General features: G+C 57.0%; 4 protein-coding genes across 7 annotated transcripts; 1 reads left to right on the top strand and 3 right to left on the bottom strand.

Moving 5' to 3' along the window:
• Nucleotides 1–411: 411 nt before the first annotated feature.
• On the bottom strand, nt 412–7,875 carry DDA1 (DET1 and DDB1 associated 1). The gene is made up of 5 exons (XM_059160434.1): nt 7,727–7,875; nt 3,385–3,465; nt 3,120–3,171; nt 2,277–2,338; nt 412–1,081 (listed from the first exon to the last, which is right to left on the bottom strand). The coding sequence occupies exons 1-5, from the start codon at nt 7,727–7,729 to the stop codon at nt 971–973; spliced, it is 309 nt and encodes a 102-aa protein (XP_059016417.1). The 5' UTR covers nt 7,730–7,875; the 3' UTR covers nt 412–970.
• Nucleotides 7,876–8,852: 977 nt separating this feature from the next.
• MRPL34 (mitochondrial ribosomal protein L34) lies at nt 8,853–10,189 on the bottom strand. The gene is made up of 2 exons (XM_059160435.1): nt 9,774–10,189; nt 8,853–9,535 (listed from the first exon to the last, which is right to left on the bottom strand). Exons 1-2 carry the CDS (start codon nt 9,818–9,820, stop codon nt 9,322–9,324), a joined length of 261 nt encoding a protein of 86 aa, XP_059016418.1. The 5' UTR covers nt 9,821–10,189; the 3' UTR covers nt 8,853–9,321.
• A 1,621-nt stretch (nt 10,190–11,810) lies between these two features.
• ABHD8 (abhydrolase domain containing 8) lies at nt 11,811–17,868 on the top strand. 2 transcript variants are annotated; one of them, XM_059160431.1, is made up of 5 exons: nt 11,811–12,024; nt 13,164–13,911; nt 15,710–15,880; nt 16,025–16,191; nt 17,205–17,385. In XM_059160431.1, exons 2-5 carry the CDS (start codon nt 13,172–13,174, stop codon nt 17,237–17,239), a joined length of 1,113 nt encoding a protein of 370 aa, XP_059016414.1. In that variant the 5' UTR covers nt 11,811–12,024; nt 13,164–13,171; the 3' UTR covers nt 17,240–17,385. The 2 variants fall into 2 exon arrangements, with proteins under 2 accessions (XP_059016414.1, XP_059016413.1); XM_059160430.1 differs by having other exon boundaries at nt 11,812–12,024; nt 16,025–16,241; nt 17,205–17,868.
• Nucleotides 17,869–19,927: 2,059 nt separating this feature from the next.
• Nucleotides 19,928–24,979, bottom strand: ANKLE1 (ankyrin repeat and LEM domain containing 1). Of its 3 annotated transcripts, none has more exons than XM_059160417.1 (9): nt 24,042–24,979; nt 23,617–23,769; nt 23,178–23,283; nt 22,922–23,066; nt 21,921–22,697; nt 21,589–21,760; nt 21,140–21,503; nt 20,903–21,032; nt 19,928–20,644 (listed from the first exon to the last, which is right to left on the bottom strand). In XM_059160417.1, the coding sequence occupies exons 1-9, from the start codon at nt 24,062–24,064 to the stop codon at nt 20,472–20,474; spliced, it is 2,043 nt and encodes a 680-aa protein (XP_059016400.1). In that variant the 5' UTR covers nt 24,065–24,979; the 3' UTR covers nt 19,928–20,471. The 3 variants fall into 3 exon arrangements, with proteins under 3 accessions (XP_059016400.1, XP_059016399.1, XP_059016401.1); XM_059160416.1 differs by lacking the exon at nt 24,042–24,979 and adding an exon at nt 23,841–24,041; XM_059160418.1 differs by lacking the exon at nt 24,042–24,979 and adding an exon at nt 23,841–24,039 and having other exon boundaries at nt 21,140–21,299.
• Nucleotides 24,980–25,037: the final 58 nt, after the last annotated feature.

Genomic DNA, 25,037 nt, shown 5'->3' with positions numbered 1-25,037 from the left:
TGACCAACAGCCCCTGGGCTGGGTGTTCCTTGCAGCTCCACGTGCCTGTCTCTGAACCAGGGGCACTTGAGGCCGGGCCACCTGGGCTGTCTCCACGGGGGCTGGGGGGCATGCCACCCTGACCCAAGGCATCCAGGGCGTGGGGTTGACCACAGCTATGTCCTTGGCGACATGGACCATCTCTCAGGGGTGTCCTGGTCCTCTGGGACACTTTGACAGGTGAGGCATGGGGGTGGGTCCGGGCAGGTCTTGGCTCTGAGTGAGGTGGCCACAGCAAGCCCAGGAGAGAATCCAGTGGGTCGCAGGGCCCTGGCACGTGGGGGGCCCTTCTTGGCTCCTCTTGGTGATGACAAGACGACTCTCAGTAGCTCCGTCCTCTGGGGCTGAGGCACACGGAGCAAAGACTCGAGGTCGAGTAGGAAAGATCCTTTTATTGGGGTGACACGGAGCGCGCACTAGTCCATGATAAAATGACTTAAGAGAAAGATCCGGAAATGCCGACTTCTCCCCCTGGCACACATTTCAGAGCAAAGCCTGGGCATGGAATAAGTCCCAGCCGAGTCTTCAAGGCCCGGACTGGACAGTAGGAGCGGGGAGAAGGGCTCCCACCCATGCTGCCAGGCTACAGCAGGGCCCCGGCTCTGGTTTTTCCGGAGGAAAATTGGGGTGGAGGGGGTTGGGGGCAGAAAGGGGAATCTGGCGGGGGGTGGGGTTGTGAATAACAATGTTTTTTAAAAAGCATCTACCAACATCACACTACTGGGTCTGACGTCCCCTTTTCCCATCGCTCGGTACATTTTACAGCATAAATAAAAACTCGAGGAAAATAAATACATCGGCTCCTGTGAGGCTGGAAGTGGTGTGGATGGTAGGGTGTCGGTGGGCGGTGGGGGCAGGGTCGGGGCGCTTACACAAGGCGGGCGGGCGAGGAGCAGACAAGACAGGAGGCGCCTGTGGGGGAGTGAGAGTCTTAAGTGTCCTCGTGCATGTCCGGGCTGTCGGTCCGTGCGACCTTGCGGGGGGGCGCCGAGCTCTCACCCTCAAGGTCCACTTGCTCCTGGTCTCTCTTCTTGGCGGCGTTCTGTGAGGAAGGAGAAGGAGAGGGGGTGTCAGTCTTCACTTGGGTGAGCCCCTGAAATCCTGTTGCTGGGCCTGGAGTGGGGCAGTCAACCCGGGGCCCCCCTGCTAGCCACACCTCCTGGGCTCAGCCACAGTCTTTGGGGCCGCCGGTCTGGGACTGCCAGGCATTTCCTGGGCACCATGAGGAGTCCCCACTGCTGGCAACGACCCACACACCATCCAAAATGCCTGGAGAAGAAAGCTGCCCTGCTGGGGCTGGGGGCGGGTGGTAAAAAGCACTCAGGAGCCACCCAGGGGGAACGTGCATTGCCAAAGAAGAGCCTGTGTTGGAAAATGCCCCCCTCCCCCCACCGGTGGGAGGCAAGGTCTGTGGGGGTGGGGCAGGAGGACAAGGAAGGCTCAGCCGTCACTTCATCATGAAGGCCCCCTCCAGCCTGGCCCAAAGCAGGTCACCATCTGACGTTCAATGTTAGGCAAAAAACCCCCAAACTGACTATGATGCGGAACATACGCACATCTCCATTCAAGAAAAAGAAAAAATGGGGGCCCCTGGGTGGCTCAGTCGGTTAAGCATCTGCCTTCGGCTCAGGTCATGATCTCAGGGTCCTGGGATCGAGCCCAGCACCCAACTCTCTGCTCAGCAGGGAGCCTGCTTCTCCTTCTTCCTCTGCCCCTGCCCTGCTCATGCTGTCTCTCACATTCCCTCTCTCTCACATAAATACGTAAAATCTTTAAAAAAGAAAAAATAAACACAATGAAAAAATGTCCTGTGTCAGAAAGGCAGCCTCAGAGAGGGGATGGGGGTACGGCTTCTCACTGCCTCTACCCCCATCTGTATCCCCTAAAACTGTCACCATGTGGACGTTCCAGCACTGAACAAAGACTCTAGGTAACAATGCGCAGGTCCACCCGCCACCAAGGCCGCATGGCAGGCTGTGGGCAGCCAAGCGTCAGTGCTCTCCAGGCCCCAGTGCCGCCGGACAAGCCCTGGTCTGTCCCTGAGCCCCAGAACCCCACAGCCTCTGCTCAGCCACGCACTCCTCTGAAACACTCTTCCCTCCCCTGGGGCCTGGCCAAGTCCAATGCTGCCATCAAACACCTGGTCTTCCAGTCACCTGTGTCCTTCCCCCACTCAGCGCCCCCCTGCTGGTCACCACAGTCCCCACAAGTTCTAGCACCTGACCCCACATGCTTACCTTTTTGTCCCATTGCTGATGTAAATAGCGCAAAAGGATGTTTGTCTTTTCTGTCACAATGACTGAGGAGAAAAGGCAGAGGAAGTTGCAGGCAGAGGCCTCAGGTGACCCAGCCCCCACCCCGGCCTGCACTGCCCCTCTCAGGACAGGTTCTCATCCCTCCCTGGTTTCCTGCCCAACTCTGCCCTGCGTGCCCTGGCTGCGGCTCCAAGTCTGCACCCCAGCACAGAGGATTTGGGAAGCCTAGTGTTTCTGCTCCCAAGTACACAGCTACTACCAGGGGCCCAAGCCAGCTGCTCCACCTGGGCCCCTGCTTTCTTGGGAGAGACAAAGCTTCAGCCCCAGTGGGTGAATGAGCCCCAGCACACGGTCCAGGCAGACCAGGAACACAGATCTCTACAGCTGTGCCCCAGTGACCACTGAACCCGCCATGCAGGGTCCACGTAGCTTCTCCGTCACCATTCAAATAAAAAACCAAAGCTACATAATGCTGGGGTCCTCCTGCTCGGCAGGCTCTGCACCTTTCTTGGCAGACCCCCCCCCCCCCGGATGCACCAACCTCCCTGAGCTGAGCTGCATACCCGAGGCTGGGCAGGATCCCCTCCCACAGTACAGTCGTCTCGGGGTCTGTGACACAGTGCTGGCAGGGGACACCCAAACTTAATGGGAGACAAAGGGGAGAGGGCTGGTGAGCAGCAGCTGAGGGCTACTGCGGACCCCCCTGGGGCTGGATGTGGATGCCAGCATGTGGGCTTCCCACTACCCCACGGCTCACCACCTGCACTGCCCTGCGGTCCTTCCCCTCAGCAGCCAGGTTGAGACAGACTGACAGAGGCCACTTACTCTGTTCAGATGGGTACTCCCGCGTGGGCAGGTAGACTGAGGGACGTCGGTTCTGCAAGAGAGTTGGGAAGACATGGGTGAGGAGAGCCAGTAGGCTAACGGGGGCCCCCCTCACCCCTCACCTGGGCACACACCCTGCAAGGAAGGCAGAACAGCATGCGAAGACCAGCCTCTGTTCCTGGTGAGACCCCAATGGGGCGTACACATCACCCCCTTCCCCCTGGCAGCTCCCCGACCACGTCCAGTACCCGGGGCACATACTCACCGAAGCTTTGCACACAGAGTCCGCGTGAAATCGACTAAAATTGCTTTTGTTGTAGACAGGCAGTCCTTTCAAAAAATCTGCCTAGAAGACAGGGAAGATGGTAAGTGAGACCTGGCAGTAGGCTGGGTCGGCCCTGGAGTTCCTGGGAGACTGGGCCTCCCTGTGACGTCCAGTTTCCATCTTTGTGTTCTTCTGTTTAAGTTTTCCAGAATGTACCTGTAAGCTGGCTACCTGATGTGCACACTGGGATGACCAGGAAAGAGTCACTAGCCCTGGGAGAAGTGAGTGTTCTCAAATGAGGCTCAGTGAGGACAGGCCATTTGGTTAAAGTCAGGAGCAAGCAGCAGGGAGGGAAGTCAGACCCGGGCCCAGACCCGCCCTCTATGCTTGCTGAGTATTAAACTCCTGGCCTCGCTTCCATTTATCCACCCTGAGAGAGACCTGGCATGGGGAAGACTCATCTACCCCAAAAAACCCTGTGAGCTAGAGTGACAAGAAACAGGGGTGAGGGAGCAGGGGCCTGGGTGAAGGGGAGAGGGTGGTCAGGACACAGGCTGCAACTCTATAGAAACCAGAGGCCAGGGGCAACTGCGCTCCCAAGTTCGAAGAAAACTCAGAAATCCAAGTCTTTACACGCCATTGCGAGGTGTTTCAAGTTGGCTGGAATTTTTAGAAAATGCTGTGTGGACCAAAGCAAACAGGTCTGTGAACAGAGGTCCGCTCAGGGGCTGCTCCTGGGGCTCCCTGACGCAGAGGCTGCTCTGCGAAGGAAGAACTTTGCCTGGTGCGGAGCCGGGCCTCTCACGGGGAGGGCCCAATTTTCAGGCCCATGAGGCTGCGGGGAGCCAGCAACAGACCCCTCACAGCCCTAACTCGTCGGAAGTCCTTTTTCCCCTGACAGTCTGGTATGAGCTGGGCAAGAAAGGGAGAGGTTTCTGGAGGGGAAAGGCTCCGACTATGGGGCATCTGAGGTAACTCTCAGCCATAAGATGGGGGCAAGAGAGGCCAATGAGAGCCATGTCCACCTTAGGAAACTGAGGCAGGAGAGCCAGAGAAATGCTCAGGGAGGGATGAGGGCTGCGAACTTGGGGTAAGAAGTGACTCCTCACCAGAAGAAGAGGGCAATGCTGTCATCAGGTCTGGAGTGGGGCAGCTGGGCAGGGGTTCCCCACATGGCCCGCCAGGGGCTGGAATCACCTCATACTAAAGATGAGGAAGTTGAGGCAGAAGGGTCACATGGTACTTGTCTGAGATCACCCAGCCCCAACAAGAAAACAAGGAAGCAGACTGAACCCAAGTTCACCCAACCTCAGAGGCCAAGCTCTTTATGCTACATGCCATGCCAGTGCCTAAGCTTCCCTGCCTGAAAACCAAGGGCTCAGAGCCCCTGCAGGCTAGAGTAACCCTGCTTTGGGAGACCCATACCTGAGCCCAAGCTAAGCAACCTCAGGGAAGCAGCCCTTCAGGTGCTGCCCTACCACTCTCTAGGACAAGTGGGAACAGGTGTCCTCAACACTGCAGGGCCCAGCCCTTCCTCTACCAGGCCCTAGCAAGACCTTGGCCGTATGGACCAGCAAGGGAACCTGGAATGTCCCACTTCCACCCAGGAAGCGGCCGTCACACCTGGGTGCTCTATATCTGCCCTGGAGCCAGCTCAAAGCCCCTCCAACGTGCCTCCTCCAACCCAGGACCCCTACCCCAACTGCACCTGACTATGCGGCCAACTTCACCCACCCAGCTGGCTTTCCTCAGACTCCTACTATGTCATGGGCCCAGCACCAGGGCCCTGGGGTAAGCCACAGTGGAGCGGCTCTTGGCCCCAGGAAGCACCCCGTACACAAAGACACAGGTGTGCATCCAAGAGCTGTGCAGGGAATGCAGAGTGACTCTGAAGACAGGGTGAGACCCAGGACAGCCCTGGGGAAAGACGTGGCTGATTGGGAGGATCAGGAAAAGCTGCCCAGAGGTGGTGATGCAGGCACAGAGACGTGAAGGGTGAGGAGGGGCTCCTGTCCCTCCAAAGGCCCGGCTCGACTTGGCTCATGCTACCCTCCTGCCACAAACCCCGTCCGTCCCAGCTGGTGCTGGACCATCCTCCCAGAATGCCTGTCCTTCTCCTGTGGGAAAAAGCCACCAACCTCTCCATGTAGCTCAAAACCACCCTCGGCCCCTTTCCTCTCTCCACACCTTGAAGACCTCTGCCGGAGCCAAGCTCACACCCCAGCGAGGTCATCTATTTACACGTCCACCTCCCTTGTTGGACTGGCTCCTCTCGGGGTGCAGAGGGCAGGGCAGGGCTGGGTCAATCCTGGACCCCTGGCAGGGCTCACATGGATCCAGGCGGCAGAGCGGTGAAACGTGCGAATGACCCACACCTGCTCTCAATCCTGGCTGGACCCCTCACTGGCTGTGTGACCTGGGGGGGAAGAGACCTCCTAGCCTCGAAGAAGCTTCTCACAGAGCTCCCTGGAAGGCAAGCTATTAGCATCAATGCATTTGTGCTGATAAATGAATGAAGATGGTATGACCAGTACTTCCTGTCAGCTAAGTAGGAAAACAAGGCCTGAGTCACAGGGGAGAAATCCTCCCTCCAGCCAGACAAATCCTAGCCACAGCTGGGCCCAGAAGCTGTCCACTGCCTAAGCAAACAGTCACTGAACAAGTGTATGCCATCCCTGCAGAGACAGCCCACAAGTGATCCATCCAATGGCAGATGAAAAGATAGGGTGTGCCAAGAGAGGAGACACAAAGGCCCTCCTGAAGTCAAGAAGGGCTCTTCTGAGGAGATGATGTTCACAGGAAGAACATTCCAGGCAGAAGGAGCAGCAGGTGCAAAGGCCCTGGGTGGAAGGGACTTAAGAGTGTGAGGGCATGAAAACAAGGCCAGTATGGCTGAAGCTTGCAGAGGGAGGAGTGAAGAGGGTAGAGATGAGGTCACAGAGGTGGACGGGGGCCATGGGGGCTGATGGAGAAGGTGGGGTTTCACTGGGTTACAAAAAGCCCCTAGAGTATCTCATATGCTAGAAAGTGGTCTAATGAGATTTACACTTTAAATTACAAGCTCCCTCTGGTGAATTACAGACTGCCAGCAGGGCAGGAGGGAGGTAAGGAGACCAGGGAGGTGGCTGGGGCAGGCATTCAGGCAGGAGCGAGCAGTGCCTGGACCAAGGTGGGCGAATGCAGATGAATTCACCACGTGTTCTAGAGGCAAAGCCATCAGAACTTCTCATGGACAAGACATGGAAGATGAGAATGCAGCGATGAACCAAAGACAACACCCAGGCTTAGGGACCCACATGCTACGAACCCACTTTCTCATCTCCTTCTTCTTTTGCCTATCCCCCACCACATCTCATGAGCTATGGGCTGTGGTGGGCTGGGACCCTGGGTCCGGCGACAAAGGGGTTTTGACATGCCCTGACAAAAGCTTCCATCAGTTCTGGTTCTTCCATCCTGACCATCAGTTCTGGTCAGGCCAAATAGTGGGGGATGGGGGGGGTGCTGGAGCACAATTCTGATGCCAAGTCACCATCCCACTTTACAGGGTCCGGGAGAGAACCCCAAAGAACCATTATAGTCAAATCCCAGGATGAGCAAATGGCCCAACCAGTTGGCATTATTCCCACTTAAAGCTGAGAAACCAGCTGGGAAAAGATGCCACCAGCCCCAAGTCACCCAGTTCATCTGTTGAGCGTTCACTGTCCTAAGCCCTTCATGACATCAGCTCTCTGAATTGCCACTACCCTATCAGGTCTGGACTGTTGGCACCTTCATTTAACATGGAAGGGGGCCGGGGACAGAAGAGATAAAGTTGCTATGTTCTAGGGCCGGTCGGGGCCAAAATGCTGGGGGTGGGATCAGGGCTCTGGGGGACCGGGGTAGTCTGTGATGTCGCACTTCCTTTGGCGACAAAGCCCCACATGTCACGATGTCAAGCCCCCTCCCCCGCCCCAACGCCCAAGACGCGCTCCCAAACCGTCCTGAACTGGAGAGACCCAGGCCGGACAAACCGAGAACAAGGCCTGAAATGGGGGGTCTCGGGGGACCCCACCCCCGCCCCCGCCCATTTCCGGGGGAGCAGCGACCCGGAAATGAATGAGTTGTCAGGGCCTGGACGCCTAGATAGGGTCAGGGGTCGGAGAGAAAGAGCCGGGGCGGGGTCAGCAGGAAGCTCACAGCAGGGTCCCGAGGTTGAAGGTTATAGGGCAGAGCGAGAGGCGGGGCGGGGCCTGAGGGGGCCGGGCAGGGAGATGAGGGGCTTCAGGGATTACTAGAGGTGGGTGGGCCCGCGGCGCCATTTTGTCGAACGGAGGGGGAGTACGGGCCCGGCAGCCTCTCTCACCATCTTCTGTCTCCTCCGTCGCTGCCTCAGCTACCGCCTCAGCCGCCGCCGCCGCCACCACAGCCGCCTTCTTAGCCGCCGCCGCACAGTAACTTCCAACCACGGCACAGCCCACACTGATGGCGCCGCCGCCCCCTGCTCATTGGCCTGCCCTCTAGCCCCGCCCCTAGAGTAGGGGCCTCTGTGCGCTCCCATTGGCCGGACCTGGCGAAGTCACGCGTCCATTGGCCAACACACCTCCTCCTTTCGTGGTCAAGTTCGGTTGATGAAGCAAAACCCCGCCCGGGAATTGGAAGCAAAGGCAGCAAAATCCGGAAGTGGGCGGAGGCCGTGGCCTCGACGCCTCTTGGGATTTGTAGTCCACAACTCCGGGAGGTTCCGCGGGTCTCTTTTTTTTTCTACTGCTTACTTCACTTTTTAATATGGTGTCTCATGGAGTTTCCACAGCAGCCCCGGAGAGGGACCTGCCGTAACACCCCCAGCATCCTCTCCAGGGTCCTAACCTTAGGTTTCAGCATATCTAAACGGCTCTGCACTTGCTGCTTCCTATCTTTAGATTCTCTTGTTCATATGCCCCCGTCGCTCTCCAGTCCCCTAAGAATCCAGTCCCATCCCTTTGGCCCAGAATTTTGATACCCTCCTGCCTCTCTTATCCACCTTTTATCCTGACCTCTGAGTCTAATCCTTTCTCCCTTTGGGCCCTGCTCCATCTTTCAGTTAGACTCTTCTGACCACATTCTTCCCAAGTCCCAAGCCAGGCGAAACTTCTCCGGGCTCCCACAGCCCTTAGATCCTCCTCTCAGTCCTGACTCTGCTGTCTCCAGACTGCCTGGGTACAAATCAAGTGCCCTTACCCTGCCCACCAGACAAGGACTTGGCACCCAGTACACAGAAATACTCAGTAGTACTAAGGGAAGCTACTGAGTACTATTATTCCAACAATGCAGCAAAGGAGAAATAAGTACCTCATTTCATAGGAGTCAAATGAGCCTCAAAGGGCTAAGGCCTTGCTCAAGGTCACACAGCCCATTCCCACAAACCCATCCTAGGGGTTGAGGATTCAAGCCCTAACTCCCCAGAAACCTTTCCAGACCTGTGAAAAATGATGACATATATAAGACAAATATAAATTTGGACATTTATTAGACAATACTATGGAACTGTTAACCACTTTTTAGGTGTGAAAAGTTCTGTGATTAGGTTTTAAAGAGCCCTTTTCTTGGAGAGATGCATTCTGAAATAAGAAATAACCCAGTGCCCTAGATTTGCTCCCAAATAACACAGGAGGGGTCAGGTGAGTTGTGGGTAATTGGTGGTTAAAGCTGTGTACTGAGTACACAGGTTTCACTGTGGACTATTGTATGTTCGAAATTCTTCCTAGTTCAATAGCGTAGAAAGGGACTGGGCGAGGTCTGACTTCCTACTCCCACTCTCAGTCCAACCGCAGACTTCCCCCCCCCCCTCCGGGGGCCGACTCCACAATTTGAGGAGGGTTTATGTCTGAGTTGTCCCGGCTCCCCATAAAAACAATAGCAGGAGAGGTCCCAGGTCAGAGAAACGCTCTAATGGGGGTCCTGCCGGCAATTTAGCGCTCCTCAATGGCTCAGCGACTTGCGGCCTTTGTGCATGCGGCGAAGGATGACCTGGACGCCGGCCGGTGTGCTCAGGCGCCGGATCCAGCCGTGTTTGTGTTTGCGTTTGATGTTGCTCGGCTGATACTCATTTCCACGCGCCTTTCCTCTGTTCTGCTGTGTGGCGAGAAGTCCCCAGGCATCGGGTAGCCCCAGCCAGGCGCGGGGCTGCAGCCACCTGCGGGAGGGAAAGAGATGGTGAGGAAGGTCAGAGGGGGCGCTCTGTGACTTCGGCGTGACGCTCAACCACTCTGAGCCTCGGCTCCCCTATCCGGGCCGGGCAGCAGCCTAGTTGCAAGAAGCGCTCCATCACAGCGCAAGCCGTTGGCAAGTCGTGTTGTCACCAAAGAGCTGACACCAGCCCCCGACACCGCCCTTATTTCCAGATTTGGGTAAGGGTCCCCGTGAGGACTTACCTGACGCGACCCAACTGGCGACCTACGGATCCGACCAAGAAAGCCATGTCCAGCGGCCGGTCGCGACGTCCCCACGCCGGCTATTCCAAAGCGAATAAGCTCTGCAGCCGCGGTACGAAAACTTCTGGGAAATGTAGTTTCTCCTACCGCGGAGGCCGCGTGGCCTCGGGGTTGTCCTGGAGTAGTATTTCTGCGCCTGCGTCTCCTCCGCGAGAGCGTCCTTACGGGCAAGGGAGTGTAGTTCCTCATAGGGACCAGCAGGTGGCAGGCGAACGGCGCCTCTTTGGCATGCGCCTGCGTACAAGACGTTGTGTCCCCGGGTCCGCTGGGAGCTGTGGTTCCTTCTCTTGTCAAACGGCAGAGGGTGCCCGGTGGTTGCCGTGGCGCAGCTGGTGGCAGCCTCAGGAAACGGCTGGTCCATCATCCTTCCCCCAGCAGGAGGCGGGCAGATGGCACACAGCTGGCTGGCAGCTTTTCTCTGGGCCCAGCCAAGTCTCTCTTCTTTGGCGGGGAGCCCAGGAGACCTAAGTTGGAGTTGCCTGGATGTCCTTGGGGTGGTCCCTGCTCCTCTCGGGGATTCAGTTTCTCAATCTGAAACTCATGTGTTTTAAGCTTGTCCGTGGTGGTACCTCCATTCTGATCCAAGAAAAAATTTTCTATACTTAGATATGACCCTCTTCCCTTCTCTCACAGTCTCTATGGTGCTCGTTGCCCCAGGGAAAATATTCAGCTCCTCTGGCAAGCAAATGAAGCCCTCCAAACACACACACACACACACCCTCTAAATTTCAGCCACACCCACCTATGCCTGATGTTCTATTCATCTCCAACCCCCCCCCCATTAACTCTGAACATTTTCGGATATTTTCCTCTTCCCCAGCCCCATCCCTCCCTTTGGCCCAACCACGTCCCCATATGATTCTCCCCAGACTCTCCCCAAAGCCCAACGGTTCCTCAAGGGCCAGGCTGCTGGCTGAGTCCCTGTGGGCACCCCAGAATCTCCCAGCTTGGAGGCGGGGGGGCGGGGGGGGGGGTCCAGGGTCAGGGAAGGGAACTGTTTACTGCATGAATCGACTGTAGTCTCCCAGGAGCACCCTGAGTGGGCAAGAGTGGGAGGAAGGACCTAATCCAGCTCTGGCAGCAAATTCCAGGAGATGGGAGTGGGCAAGAAATGGTTAACCCCTTGTCCTCTGAAGCCCATCCTACCTGCACCAACACTTAGCAAACCTGTACAGTATTATACTACTAAACCAGTACAATAATAATGTCAATAACGTATTGAACACTTACCGTTCTGGGTGTTTTTACCTGCAGAGCAAACTCATGAGAGGATTAATTTCATAGAAAAATGAGTGGAGTCTCAGAGAAGTGGCTTGCCCAAGGTCACATATCAACAAAGGGCAGAGGCTGGATTTGAACCCTGGGATCTTCGACTCCAGTTGGGACCATGGAGTCACCAGTTAGACTGACCAATGGTTAAACTGGCCTGTCTGTGAAACTCCAATCCCGCAATAACTCATAGCTTTAAGCCGTCTGTTTAAAGGTTTAATGAATAACAATTTCCAGGACTTGAAATCACACAGCCGTGGTTTTAAATACCACCTCTGCCGCGAAGCCCCCATCTTGCTTTGTGACTTTGTGCCATTTATGAGCCTCAGTTTCCCCACCCTGAACTGGAAAGATCTGAGAGTCTCTAGAACGGAAAGGTCAGTACAGAGAGGAGCATGGGGGCCCCATTTGGAGGTTACAAAGCTGTTCGGAGGCAGGGGCTAGACGAGGGGATCCTATTCACAGTTAGAGGCTCCGGAGGCTACCTCCCCAGAATTCCGCAGACACCAGTTCGGGACCCCTTCTGGGCCCTGGGCCAGGCCCAATCCCTCCCTCCCTCCCTCCCTCCTTCCTCGGTAAACTCCTTAAGGGGGTGGGGCTGCTGTTTTCTGAGACCGCCTTCATCCCTAAGATACCGCCTATGATTGGCAGTCTAACTAGGCCAGGTCATTTCCTAGCTCTGATTGGTCTAGACGCCCGTCCGTCGGCATACGGCCCCTCCCTCTGGGGAGAGACTTAAAGGGCCGGCTTTCTCGGCGGCCGCGGGATGCCCCCGCGCTGACCGCCATGGGCCCGAGCCCGCCCGCGTAGACGCGCCTGGGACGACCCCGTGCCACCATGTAAAACGGCGCCGCAGGCGGACGCTGGCTTCTCCGCCTGGGATCCCCTCCGCCCTGCCCCGGGCTGCAGGGCCCTAGATGAGGTGAGCGGGGAGTGGGCTCTGGGAGGGGGACATCGAGGTCCCTGGGGCTTCGACATCGGAAGAGGGTGTGCACAAAGCCAGTACTCGGGCTCTTAGGAAGACTTCGACCCCGCCGTAGTGGCTTCGACCCCGCCGTAGGGCTTACTAGCACCTGAGAGGCAGGGATCTGGCTCTGGGGAGGGGACCTGGCGTGGCGCAACTGCATCCCTCTCCGCAATCCGGGGTTAGGATTCCACTGGAGTGGGGTGGCGCGACCCGCTTCCCCTCTATCAGCAAGTATGGGCCTTCGGAGGCCGTGCCTTCAGCGCGTCTTATCCCCGCGGCGCCCAGGATGGAGACGGGGGAGGGGTTGGTCCCAGCTCTAGGCCCTAGACAATGGGGGTGCGCTGCACGGGTATCCCCCTTGAGTTATGTAACTGACTGTAGTTGCCATGGACACGGAGGGGGTGGCCCAGGGAGCAGCACAGAGGACCGGAGGCCCCCACAGAGGGCTTTACCTTGTCCATCCTCCTCTCCACCTTTGGGGATTGTGTGTCAGACCTCCGGAAGCTAGGGTACTGATGGGGGTACAGACTGTCTGGGCTTCAGCTTGTCCGTCTGCAATACAGACCCAGTCTGGGGCTTGCAGAGCTGGCCAGGGCCTTCTGGAGCTCAGTCCCTAACCCCCTCCCCCAGGGCCTCACCTTTCAGGAGCCAGGTTCAGAGGCCTGGATGGGCGCTCATTGGCATCTGCACCTTTTTAGATGCCTTCAGAGACAGGCAGAATGTGCCCATTTGGTAAAAGTTAGTTAATGAGAATGTGTGCCTGAATGGATGGGTGGATGGATGGATGAATGAATGAATGAATGGGTTATGGAAGCCATAGCTGCTGTGAGCGGGGGTGGAGGGGTGGGGGGGATGGTCCTCATTTGCCACAATGTCCCCCCCCTCCAAGAAGCAGCCCTGGATTATACCACCTTCCCTATGGACACCTCTTGGGGTCAGCCGTAGCCATTTCCTTCTCTCTAGGACAGCCTAGGCTAGCCCAGGAGGGTGGCCAACCCCCAGGCAGGCACTGACTAGACAGACAAAACATCTTGGTGCTTGGCTGGCTCTGGCCATTTAGACAGCCCCTGAGATGACTGTGCCCCCACTTGCAGGACACACCATGCTGACTGGGGTGACGGACGGGATCTTCTGCTGCCTGCTAGGCGCACCGCCCAACGCCGTGGGGCCGCTGGAGAGCGTCGAGTCCAGTGATGGCTACACCTTTGTGGAGGTCAAGCCTGGCCGTGTGCTGCGTGTGAAGCACGCGGGGCCTGCTCCAGTCCCCAACCCGCCTCCACTGCCGCCAGATGCTGCCCAGGGAGACCGATCTGGCTTGGTCCGCTGCCAGCGCCGAATTACCGTTTACCGCAACGGGCGGTTACTGGTGGAGAACCTGGGCCGGGCACCTCAAGCTGACCTCCTGCATGGGCAGAATGGCTCGGGGGAGCCGCCGGCCGCCCTAGAGGTGGAGCTGGCCGACCCAGCAGGCAGTGATGGCCGCTCAGGCTCAGGCAGTGCCGGGAGTGGCAGTGGTGGGCGACGGCGGCGAGCCCGGCGCCCCAAGCGCACCATCCACATTGACTGTGAAAAGCGCATCACGAGCTGCAAAGGTGCTCAGGCCGACGTGGTGCTCTTCTTCATCCACGGTGTGGGCGGCTCCCTGGCCATCTGGAAGGAGCAGCTGGACTTCTTTGTGCGCCTGGGCTATGAGGTGGTGGCACCCGATCTGGCCGGTCATGGGGCCAGCTCGGCACCCCAGGTGGCCGCAGCCTACACCTTCTATGCGCTGGCAGAGGACATGCGTGCCATCTTCAAGCGTTATGCCAAGAAGCGAAACGTGCTCATTGGGCATTCATACGGGTGAGCCAGTGCTGTGGTGGGGCTAGCGGGGAGCAGTGGGGGAGGGTCACAGGGACTGGACACACATTTGCCCAACACTGACTTCTCTCCTTGAAGACTCTCATTTATGACTATAACAAGATAGCAATGCCCGCCTCCACTGCTGTTGTTTCCTATCCTTTTAAAGTGGTGTTTCACAGTCCCAGCACCAGTGACATTTGGATCAGGTCATTCCTCTCTTCGAGGGGCTTTCATGTGCACTGTAGGATGTTTAACAGGCTTCCTTAGCCTCTGCCTGCTGGTTGCCACAGGTACAGTGGCCCAGTGATGGTCATGACCATCAAGTGTCTTCAAAAAAAAAAGGGGGTGTCTTCAAATAATAGGTTCCCTAGCAGTCAGAATCATCCCTGGCTGAGAACCATTGTCTTTAAGTTAAAAAATCAGTTGCTCTGGGGCACCTGGGTGGCTCAGTGGATCAAAAATCAGTTGTTCTGGAGATCCCTTCCAAGGAAGGGGTAATTAGAATCCTATACAGTCTTTTTACAAGGGCACAGGTTCCTGTAATTCACTCCCACTAAAGGAGTGATGCATGATACCATCCAGCATCAAGGTGAGTGTCCACTTATCAAAGACTGGGCCTGGGTGGCCTGAACACTGCCAGGTGGTACCACTCATCTTTACCCAGGAGGAAAGGCAGGATCTGATCTGCTGGCTAGTTTGAGAACCACTGTTTTAGCGGTGTGGCCCATGCAATGAGACAAGACGAAGAAACGTTCCATATATTTCTGAATGAAAGGAAGCCAGGCTGGAAAGTAACATAGCTCCTGTTTGTTTATATGAGAACACCCCCAAAAGTGGATGTTTACACTGTTTCCTTTGATTAAATGAGTACCCATCTGCGGTAGTTCCTGTGACCTCATAACAATGCTACGAGGACAGCCCAGTTACTATTTTGCAGATGTGGAGACGGAAGTTCAGAGAGGTTAGGTAATCTCCCCAAGGGCACACAGGGAGTCACTGGTACAGTGAAGGCCAACTGACTCTTGCTTGTATCCTGTTCCCCTTTACAGCTAGGGTCTGCAAACTTTTTCTTAATGGGCCAGATAGTAAATATCTTAGGACATATGGTCATCTCTTTTGGAGCCTCTTGCAACTCTACTGTCAAAGCAAAGCAGCAGCCATCATGGTAAACAAATGGGCATGGCTGTGTTCCAATAAAACTTTATTTACTAAATAACTTACAAATTTACAAAATGGTAAACAGTTTACCAAAATAAATGGCTAGCCCACAGGCCATCATTGGCCCAATGAACCCGACTTTTGAGGGAGTGAGGAGCTGGACTGTAAGGGCTCTTTGGGCTGTACCTTCCCAGCCTGTATAAGGCAGGCCGATGTGCCGTGTCCAGAGACTGGGGACTGAGGATCCTCACAGGAGAAGGACAAGAAACAGGGACCTTCTCTGGGAAACCAAACAGTAGCAGCGTAATCAGAATGCTTTCTTAATACTTGGCAATAAGTCATTCTTACCACTTTGGGGGGCATGGCTGCTTTAAGGATCTGATGAAAGTTCTGGTTTTGAAGGGGAAAAAATTCACTCTCAACAGACACATAGTCTTATAGGTTAGAGGCACTCAAGATGCCTCCCTCCCCCCATCCCTCCCTCCCATCCAGTGCCAGTGGGCCCCAGGGGAAGAATGTTAGCCTTCAAGGACCTATCTCTGGGTGAAGGGAGGGCATTACCTCCCTCACTACCTGTATCCTGCTGACCAACTCCCTCCAACCCTCCCCATCACCCATCTACCCACCTATGCACCCCCAGTGTCTCCTTCTGCACGTTCCTGGCTCATGAATACCCAGACCTGGTGCACAAGGTCATCATGATCAACGGCGGGGGCCCCACAGCCTTGGAACCCAGCTTCTGTTCCATCTTCAACATGCCCACGTGCGTCCTGCACTGTCTATCACCCTGCCTGGCTTGGAGCTTTCTCAAGTGAGTCAACCTGGCCCCAGCGAACCCTGGCATCTCCCTGAGTTGGGGGGAGGGGAGGCTGTATTGCTGCCGGGACGGGCATCGGAGGTGCCCCTGGCGGCCAAGCTGGCACAAGGCCTCCAGGAGTGCATCCTCACCTCCCAGGGCTGGCTTTGCACGCCAAGGAGCCAAAGAGAAGCAGCTGCTGAAGGAAGGCAATGCGTTCAACGTGTCATCCTTCGTCCTGCGAGCCATGATGAGTGGCCAGTACTGGCCTGAAGGTGACGAGGTCTACCATGCTGAGCTCACTGTGCCCGTCCTGCTCGTTCACGGTATGCACGACAAGTTTGTGCCAGTGGAGGAAGACCAGCGCATGGCCGAGGTAGGGCCTTGGCACCAGAGCCATCACACGCACCCCAGGGGGATTCTGCCTTGTGCTCCAGCCCCAGGGAAGGGAGAGGTTAGATTGAGAGTGCGATCCAGAACATGGGGCTGCCGTGGTGCCCTGCCCAGTTGGGATTTGTATAAGTGCCCAGGGATGCCATATGGAATTCTGGGAGAGGTCAGGCGGGGGATCTTTAGATCAGAGCCTACTGAGAAAGTGTCTTGGGATCCTCAGCACTGGGACTAGGTCTGCACCAGCAGTTCTTAGCCAGCAGGGATTCTGAGCCCCGGGGAGACATTGGAAATGTCTACAGACTTTTTTGGGTTGTCATGAGTGGGGAGGAGGGGCTTCTGATGTCTGGTGGGGGGAGGCCAGGGATGTTGCTCAGTGCCCTGTAGCGAACAGAATGGCTCCACAGCAAAGAATGTTCCCACCCCAAGTGTCAGTAATGCTAAAGTTGAGAAGCCCGGCACGAGAGACCTTGACTTGGCTTGAGAGACCTGGTCTTTCTATCTCGGTGATTCTCACTCAGCAGTGAATTTGCTCCCCAGGGATACTTGGCAATGTCTGGAGACATTGTAAGCTGTCCCCCTGTGGGGTGGGGGAGTGGGACACTGCTACTGGCATCTGGTGGGTCCCGGCCAGGAATGCTGCCCAACAGCCTACAGTACACGGGACACCCCGCACCACAGAGAATCGTCCCAGCGTATGTGTCAGTAGTGCTGGGATTGAGAAAATCTTCTCTGGATGTACTGTAGCCACGTCATAAATGTTGAATGAATACTGAGGTCAGCAGGCTATCCTCCACCTCCGCCTTTGAGTGGAAGTAGAGGGATGAAGGGTAGGCCACAGGAGAGACTTCCTAAGACTGCAGGCCTGGTGTGGATGGGCTTGGGTGTACCAGGGCAGCCTGCCTTTGCCATCCTGAACCTGTGCCCCCACCCCTGCCCCCGCCCGCAGATCCTGTTGCTGGCCTTCCTGAAGCTCATCGATGAAGGCAGCCACATGGTGATGCTGGAGTGTCCAGAGACGGTCAACACGCTGCTCCACGAATTCCTGCTCTGGGAGCCCGAGCCCTCGCCCAAGGCCCTGCCCGAGCCCCTGCCTGCGCCCCCAGAAGAGAAGAAGTAGCCGCTGGGCCGGCCGGGCATCGCTTGGTAAGCCAAGGAGCAGCAGGAGGAAGCCAGGGGCCGCCCCCACGTCCGCAGCGCGGACCACCTGGGCGGGCTGTTCGCTCCGGTGGGCGGAGTCAGGTCAGGGAGACGCCCCCAGGCCCCCAGGCCGGCTGGGTAGGGCATGGCGTTCTCGGGAGCCAAGTGGGTACACCGCTCTCCACTTCCATCCTGCCGGACCCATCGGTGTTTTGGGGTCGGAGCCGGAACCCCCGTGGAGGATGACCTTGTACAGAAGCCCCTGTCCCTCAACGCCGCTCTGTCTTCCGTGTCAGCCGTGCTTGATCCTGGGACCCTCAGGGCCCCGCCTCATTGCCCGAGACCCTCCCCACCCCCCATTTCTTGGCGCTGGGAGCTCTTGTTGCCCAAGTGGGGGGGAGGGAGAGGGGGGCTGGCACCACCAAACCTGCACATCTCAACTTGTAACTCAATAAAAAGAAGTGACAATCTGAGTCTCTGGAGGACCTGTGCTGGGTGATGGCAGGGCAGAGTCGTCCTGAGCCTCAGTTTCCCCGTCTGCAGACTGGGCTGATGCAGGCGCCACCCCCTCACGGCTGACTTGCAGAGAAGTGAGGGCGTTGGCTGTCCAGGCTTCCTTCCCGAGTTCTCCCTCCCTCCTCAGAATGCAGGGGCTGCTTGGGCAGTATTCCCAGAACAGAGGCAGATGGTGAGCTCCGGGTCCCTGGAAGGCGGGAGGCCGTCCAGCTGAGGTTCATACAGGGGTTAAGGTGAGCATCAGCAGACGTTGCATGGGCTGGAGCAGCCATAATGGAGGGCCACCTGTATACAAAGCCCTGTGCCAAGTGCCTGACGCCATCGTTTCATTGAATCCCTTTTATGCCGCGCCACTCAGCAAGTCGGTACCTCTTACTATCCCATTGTATCTTTCAACCTGGTTTAGGGTCGCTTTTGCCATGAAGATAGTTTTTGTTCTGTTTTTGTTGTTGTTGTTGTTGTTGTCGTTTTGGGTTTTTTTTTTAAGCCAACGAGTCTGCCTTTCTTGCCTGGCAGGATTTCCTGCCCTACAGCCATGCTCTTACTCCTCTATATTTTCTAATGTCTGTATCTCAAGGGTATAACTCTGGCTTGTGTGAACGGTGCAGGGAGAGCATCATCCCTTTAAATTACTACCTCTTTGGTCCTCTCCGCACTGGTTTGTAAGTCCACCTTTAGTTTAGACCGGAGTTTTCCTGGTGGCACTGTTTTCCACGAGCAAATTCTTTTGTAAAAAAAATACTGTGTTTGTTTATTTGAGAGTGCGGCACATGCGGGGGTGGGGTGGGGGGGTGGGCAGAGGGAGAAGCAGTTCTCCCTGCTGAACAGGGAGCCCGATGGGGGACTCCATCCCTGGTCCCTCAGATTAAGACCTGGATGGAAGTCAGACACTTAACTGACTGAGCCACCCAGGCGCCCTTCACTAGCAAATTCTGGAGACATTTTTAATTGTGGCAACTGGGGGTGGGAGGAAGTGGGCGGAGCCCACTGGCATCTAGTGGGTGGAACCCAGGGATGCTGCCCAGACACCGAACAACGCACAGGACGGCCCCTACCTCAAAGAATAATTTGGTCTCAAACGTCAGTAGGGTCCACACTGGGAAATTCTGTTGGACAAATCTCATCTCTCTTTCTTTGTGGGGGGTGGGGGTGTCTGGATTCTTTCCCAGTGACTTCTCTGTGAATTCCTGGGCACATGGCACACTTTTAATTGCTATCACTTTATCAAGAGACTTGGTGTCTGCGGGCCTCCCAGTCTTATACATGAGGACAGGGAAGTTCAGAGAACTGTCCTCAGTTTGGTCAAAATGGTAGAACCCAGAGGCACATGGGTGGATCTGTCGGTTAAGGGTCAGACTCTTCATTTCAGCTCAAGTCATGATCTCAGGGTCCTGGGCTCAGACCCCATAGGGGGCTCCTGTTCAACACAGAGTCAGCTTGAAATGCTCTCTCTCCTTCTGTCCCTCCCACAGCTAGCGCGCGTTCTCTCTCTTTAACTAAACAACTAAAATCTTTTAAAAATAAATAAATAAAATGGTAGAGCCCAGGCCCCTAATTACCATACCAGCCATTCCCCAAAAGTAGCCAGGAGCTCTGCCTCCAGGAACTGAAGCAGGTGGAAGGAGCAACGGTTACACCCGCCCCCTGCAGGACCTGGTTGGCTGAGCCAGGATGATGGGCAGATGGTCAACCCAATGAGACGGCGGATCCTCCCAGATCTCTAAATACACTAAATGCTTTTAAGAAGCAACTTCCAGAAAATAAAACGATCCCGTCAGCACCTCACCAGGATGGCAGCTTGGCATTTACTAAAACTCTTAACATATGGGGAGTCTGAAATCGCATAGCATCCCCAGGAAATCAGTTATTTATTGCCTCTTAGAGCGGGAAGAAACAGTCTCAGAGAAGCAAGGGAGACCCGAGTAGCACAGCTACCCCGAAGAATGCTGCTCGCTCACGCATACCCCAGTCGCCCTCCCGGGCTCTGCCCACAGCTCACCACACACAGTCGGCCCCTCCCTTCCGGGAGATTTCCCACCTGCAGGGTTCTGTGCCCCACACTGTATGTCCTGCCTCTGTTTATTCACGTCTCCACCATGACCCCCTGAGGTAGGACTTGTCATTGTCCCCACTGTACAGCTAAGGAAACGGGAGTCTCAGAGAGACACATTATTGGTCCGAGGTCCCATAGTTGGGAAGCAGAGAAATCTCTCTTGATCTTGGCCAATTTCCCCAGCCCATCCCACAGATGAGTCCCTGTGTCTGGGAGATAAAAGTGGATCACAAAGACAGGACAAAACTGCCAAAGCACTAGCACCTTCTGAAGCCCTGGAATGTTCCAGAGATCCTTGGGTTCCCTACTTGTTCTCCCATGACGGGAAGCTCCAGAAGTTCCATCTGTAACAAAGTCCTCCCTCAGCTGGAGGGGAAGATACAGGTCGCTGCCCGCCCACCCCTTACCCACTGGCAGCCTTCTGGAGATGGGTGGTTGCCGTCACCATGGGGCAGACATTCAAACACCCTGATCTCTACCTAGGCTAGGGGCTAGCTCCCCCAGGACTCAGCCACGCGCCTGGATGTCCTGCGGCCGCAGCTCTCGCTCACCCTCAGCCAAGAAGACAAGGAGGGCGCGGTGCAGCAGGTGTACCCCCAAGCGCCGGCGCCGGGTGGCTGGCCAGCCCGCCACGACTCCGTAGCAGTGTCCTTGTTTCTGGTTCGTCAGTGTCTGGATCCCTGGAGAGAGGAGGGGTCAGGGGCATCCCTGGAAACTGCTGGCAAATGTGACAGCGACCCCCACTGTGTATTGCTCTTAAGCAGGGACAAACCAACAGAGCAAACAAAATATGTATGAGTGCAGGTACAGAGTTGGTGCTCAATAATTGTTCATTGGATGAATGAATGAGCAGCTCTGAGAGGAGAGGGATGAGGTAATCAGTAGATCAAAGGTCCCTCTCGTGACTCCTCCCCCTGCCCCATGGGCCAGGCACCTACCTAGAGCAGCCACGAGACAAGCCTCTCGAGTATAAGCCTCCACAGCAACCACGTGTTGGAAGCAATGCAGGGAGACCACACCACGGCCACTGGCCCAAATGTCCAAGATCTGGCGCACTTTGGGGCAGGCCTGGGGGACCAGGGTGGGGTCAGGGGGTCTGCCCTCCCATCCCCTCCTCCCTTCACTTCCCCGTGGCCCAGCTGTCCCTGCTGTGCCCCTGATCTCTAGCCCCACACCTGCTTTCCTGGCTGCCGACGGAGCCTGAGGGCCTCCCAGAGGTGGACATCTGGCCGGGCCCGCGTCCCTTTCCCCACATAGAAGATGGCACGGACAAAGGTCCGAAGGCGTTCAGCTGGGGTCAGCGAGAAGGCGCGAGCTGGCAGGTCTTGAGTCTCCCTGGATGAGGGAAGTTGCTCAGAGAGGACAGTTGCCCCAGAGACAGTTTCTAAGTTCACAGAGCAACCGGAATCCATGTCCAGTGAGCCCCATTTTCTAAGGCAGAGAGTGGCGGATGCTCCCCGGGGATACTCAGCAGCTTGAACTGGGTCTAACCAACCTTTTCTATATACAGAAGGTTGTATCCAGACAGGGCCAGTCCCCCTTTTAAAGATACAAAGCAAATAAGAACCAATCCCCGAATTTTTCAGCTCCCACCTCATCATGGAGTCATCCCTGCTCCAAGTACCTGGGGTCCAATAGCAGATACGTGAAACTGGACTTCGCGAGCCCCTCCCGCCACCTGCTCTTGGGATCTGGCCGCTCAAACTGCTGGGCCAGTTCGTCCTCATCTGCCTGGGCATCTGGGATACAGCCTGTCCGCAGGGCTTCGGCCAGCTCTGGGCTGCGCCCTGCAAAGTCTGAGCCCCAGATTGGGGAGGCGGGAGGACTGAGTCAAGGCAGGGAGAAGAAGGGGCTGTTTCCCCAGAGACAAAGAGTAAAAGAAGCAGGACTGAGAGACAGGGTTCTCTGGGAACTCCCAGAGGCTCCTTGCACTCTGGATGCCCCGATCAGACTAACCGGGAGCAGCAGCACGGGTTTCTTCCAGCCGCCGGAGGTAGTACGGCCGAGTGAAGGGTGTGATGGGGCCGGGGCTCTCGCCAAGCGCTCGGAGCCTTCGCAGCAAATCCAGGTCAGACACCACAGGGACCAGAGGGCACCAGCAAGAGGGGATGGGGTCCCTGTCACCTGTGGAGCTCCCCTCGTCCTCCGTCAGCCAGAGGGCAGCCACATCACTGTCGAGGGACACCTCTCCATCTTTTAGGAAGCGGGAATCGGGGAGTCCTGGCGGTGATTCCCGAGGGGGGCTTGAGGCAGAGCTCCCATCTGGGAGGGATATGGGGGAGGGGGAGGCATCTGGAGAGGTCAGAGTCAGGGCCTGCAGACGGGTATTTAGTTCTGCCTCCCTGTCTGCTCTGGCAGTTCGATGCACCAGTGGAGGGGTACCTGGAGAGCTGGGCATTCTCTGGGAAGGTCGAATACCAGGCAGGAATCCCTGCTTGGTCTGGGGTAGTGACCTAGCCCAGGAGGAGGTGTGTGGGGCTGGGTCTTCAGTTCCAGAAGCTTCAATCGCAGTGACGAAGGAGCTATCTGAGCTGTAGTCCCATTGTCCTGGGGGTTGCTCCAAGCCGCTATCCTGGTCAGCAATCTCAGGTTGGGCAAGGAGGTTGGGGAGTCTGGGGCTGGCTTCCAGGCCCATGTCCCTGCCAACACTTCCGCCCAGTGCTGTGGAGGCCTGCGTCACACTGGGAGGTCCAGAGGGCCTGGTGTCCAACCCCTTTCCCCAGGGGTCTGGGCCTAAAGTAAGGGATGAGACTGAGTCAGAGGGAGTGAAGAGAGCCAGAGAAAGAGATGGGGGTTGGACCAGACAGAAGGAGGCAGCTGGAGTCGCAGGAGGGAGAGTCGGAGGCAGACAGCTTACCAGAGACAATGCACCTGAGACAGAGCCAGAGTGGACATCAGCGGGACACTCAAATCTGGATCAGAGGTTAAGCCCCCCAGTAAGCGCAGGCCCCACGTACCGTCAAGCTCGGGCTCAAGCTCAGGCTCCTGGCTCTCTGTCCCGGTCGGGGTCGAGATCTGGGTCGGAGTCTGGAACTCCCGAAGGAGTCGCATGCAATCATGGTGCCCCTGCTGTTCTGCCAGGTCCAGCGGCCGCAATCCGTCCTGTAGCGGCGCGGTCAGCAGGGGGCACCCGAGGCCCTCTTCCCACCCTTCCTCCCTCCCTCCCTTGCTCCCTCCAGGTTCGCCCTGCTACTGCAGGAGCGGGACTCCCACCTGGTCTCGCAGCGCGGGGTCCGCTCCGTGGCCCAGCAGTAGCTCCAGGCCACGGCGACAGCCCCAGGCGGCAGCCACGTGCAGCGGCGTCAGTGCCTCGACCGAACTGGGACAGGAGCAGAGGAGGGGTCAGGGGAAGAGGGAATGTGATCGCCGCCTCCGCACCCCGGAACCTTGGCTCTCGGGCTCCTATTGCCACTCTCCAGCCAGAGACACCATCCCCGGATCCTAGACACTGCGTCCTCGGCCAAATTCAAACCTCACAACCCCAGCCCCTCGACCTAGGATCCTCAGGAACCGCCCCCCATCCCCAAGCCCCACCCTTGGACACCGAGTCTCCGCCCCGGACTGTGGGATGCCCTCTCCCAGTGGGCGGCCGAGGCCCTCGGACTCGGGAGACCCCTCCCCTCACCCCGCCCTGGGCCTGGCCCCATCTCACCGAGCGTTGGCGTCCCCGCCCCGGCTCAGCAGGGCTTCTAGACACCTCAGACCGCGCGGGTGGCGGGCTCTGGCCGCCAAGTGCACGGCTGCCGCGCCATCCGCTAGCAGCAGGTTTGGGTCGGCGCCGCGGCTCAGCAGCTCCTCCACGGCCCTACGGAGTGGGAGGTCAGAGTGGACCGCGACCCTCGCCCCGTCTCCGGCCCGGCCCCTCACCCTCCTCACCGCGGCTCCATCTCCCGCAACGCTGCCCGAAGCCGCTGGGCCAGGCGGGCCGCCGCGTCCATGCTGGGTCTGTCCCGGAGCCCCACGGCCTTGCCCGCCGAGTTCCAATTTCCCGCCGCGGCCTTGTGCGCACGCGCCGCCCCGCCCCCCGCCTCGGGTGTCCGTGGGACGGCGCCGCGCAGTGTCCCCAGCCAAGCCGACCTGCGCCGCACCGGCGTCCACATCGGGGTTCTCGAGCTCTAGTGCCTACGGGGACCATGACACCGAGTGGCACTCAAGCAGGGCCTGGGGCCGTCGATAAGGCCGGGGCGGGTGGAGGCCACCAAGTGTGTCATTATCTCCTGTCAAAAGCAGGGAAATGCGAACTCTCCCTGAAGGAGGGTGTGGCGCTGCCTCCCAGGGTCTGGAGATGCCCACAGGGTATTAGGTCTCCCAAAACGTTTTGCCCAAGGGGGCTTCCGTGGACGAGCACAGCCTGGACACTCTGTAAAGCTTCAGTTAACAGCTAACGCCTCTATCTCTGTGTGGCCCGTTTCCACTCCCAGGGAAACGGGAGTCCACTACTTTGAAGCGCTGGGCGGCTGAGGGCCTTAATATTCCCATCTGCGAAATGGGAGAATCATCTCTTCCAGGCTGTTGTGAAATGGAACGAGTTTCACCACAAGGACCTGGCCCAATAAATAATAAGTGCCCAATAAATGCTCATAGGGAGGAAAATAAAGCTGTTTCTGTTTTATAAATAGAATCTAGTTGCCAAACTTTTTGCACAATCGCTCATCATCCAGGAAGATAGCTGATGTACACCTGTTGTATCTGTCTCTGGTCTCCCTTCCTCTGGGGAAAACCCATACTATTTCCTGAAAGAGCTGTAATCCCTTCGTGGATTAGAGGCTTGATAAATCCTGGTGGATCAGACCATCCCACAACTCTAGCCCATGACTGGCCCAATGACCAGGCAAGGCCTGTTCCATGTAGGGGCCATCCCTTCCCTGGGCTGTAGTCTGAGGAGTGATCACAGCTCTCCCATGGTTTGGGAGAAAAGCAGGGCACACTGAACACCAATCACACAAGATACTTCAGCCCACCCCAATGGCATTATTGTCTGAGTAACTGAATACAGCCAAGCCTGAAGCTGCCCTTCGCTTTTCATCCACGAGAACCAAACCATTGCCCTTTCTCTTCGGCCAGTAGGTTTTC

This window comes from Mustela lutreola, chromosome 2 (genome assembly GCF_030435805.1).
Source record: "Mustela lutreola isolate mMusLut2 chromosome 2, mMusLut2.pri, whole genome shotgun sequence".
In the NCBI taxonomy this organism is placed as follows: domain Eukaryota; kingdom Metazoa; phylum Chordata; class Mammalia; order Carnivora; family Mustelidae; genus Mustela; species Mustela lutreola.
The sequence above is the reverse complement of the archived record's forward strand: the minus strand, read 5'-3'. Positions and strand labels throughout refer to the sequence as shown.

What these genes read in the sequence shown, in the direction of transcription:
- DDA1 (XM_059160434.1), bottom strand. An exon ending in ACTCTGTGTGCAAAGCTTCG is followed by an intron (nt 3,172 to 3,384) that starts GTGAGTATGTGC and finishes ACTCTCTTGCAG; the next exon opens with AACCGACGTCCCTCAGTCTA. An exon ending in ATCAGCAATGGGACAAAAAG is followed by an intron (nt 1,082 to 2,276) that starts GTAAGCATGTGG and finishes CCTTCCTCACAG; the next exon opens with AACGCCGCCAAGAAGAGAGA.
- MRPL34 (XM_059160435.1), bottom strand. Translation starts at nt 9,820, where the DNA reads ATGGCTTTCTTGGTCGGATCCGTAGGTCGCCAGTTGGGTCGCGTCAG. An exon ending in CGCCAGTTGGGTCGCGTCAG is followed by an intron (nt 9,536 to 9,773) that starts GTAAGTCCTCAC and finishes TCCCTCCCGCAG; the next exon opens with GTGGCTGCAGCCCCGCGCCT.
- ANKLE1 (XM_059160416.1), bottom strand. Translation starts at nt 23,902, where the DNA reads ATGGACGCGGCGGCCCGCCTGGCCCAGCGGCTTCGGGCAGCGTTGCGG. An exon ending in AACCCGTGCTGCTGCTCCCG is followed by an intron (nt 21,761 to 21,920) that starts GTTAGTCTGATC and finishes TCTGGGGCTCAG; the next exon opens with ACTTTGCAGGGCGCAGCCCA. An exon ending in TTGTCTCGTGGCTGCTCTAG is followed by an intron (nt 20,645 to 20,902) that starts GTAGGTGCCTGG and finishes TCCTCTCTCCAG; the next exon opens with GGATCCAGACACTGACGAAC.
- ABHD8 (XM_059160430.1), top strand. Translation starts at nt 13,172, where the DNA reads ATGCTGACTGGGGTGACGGACGGGATCTTCTGCTGCCTGCTAGGCGCA. An exon ending in CTGGCTTGGAGCTTTCTCAA is followed by an intron (nt 15,881 to 16,024) that starts GTGAGTCAACCT and finishes CTCACCTCCCAG; the next exon opens with GGCTGGCTTTGCACGCCAAG. An exon ending in AAGACCAGCGCATGGCCGAG is followed by an intron (nt 16,242 to 17,204) that starts GTAGGGCCTTGG and finishes CCCCGCCCGCAG; the next exon opens with ATCCTGTTGCTGGCCTTCCT.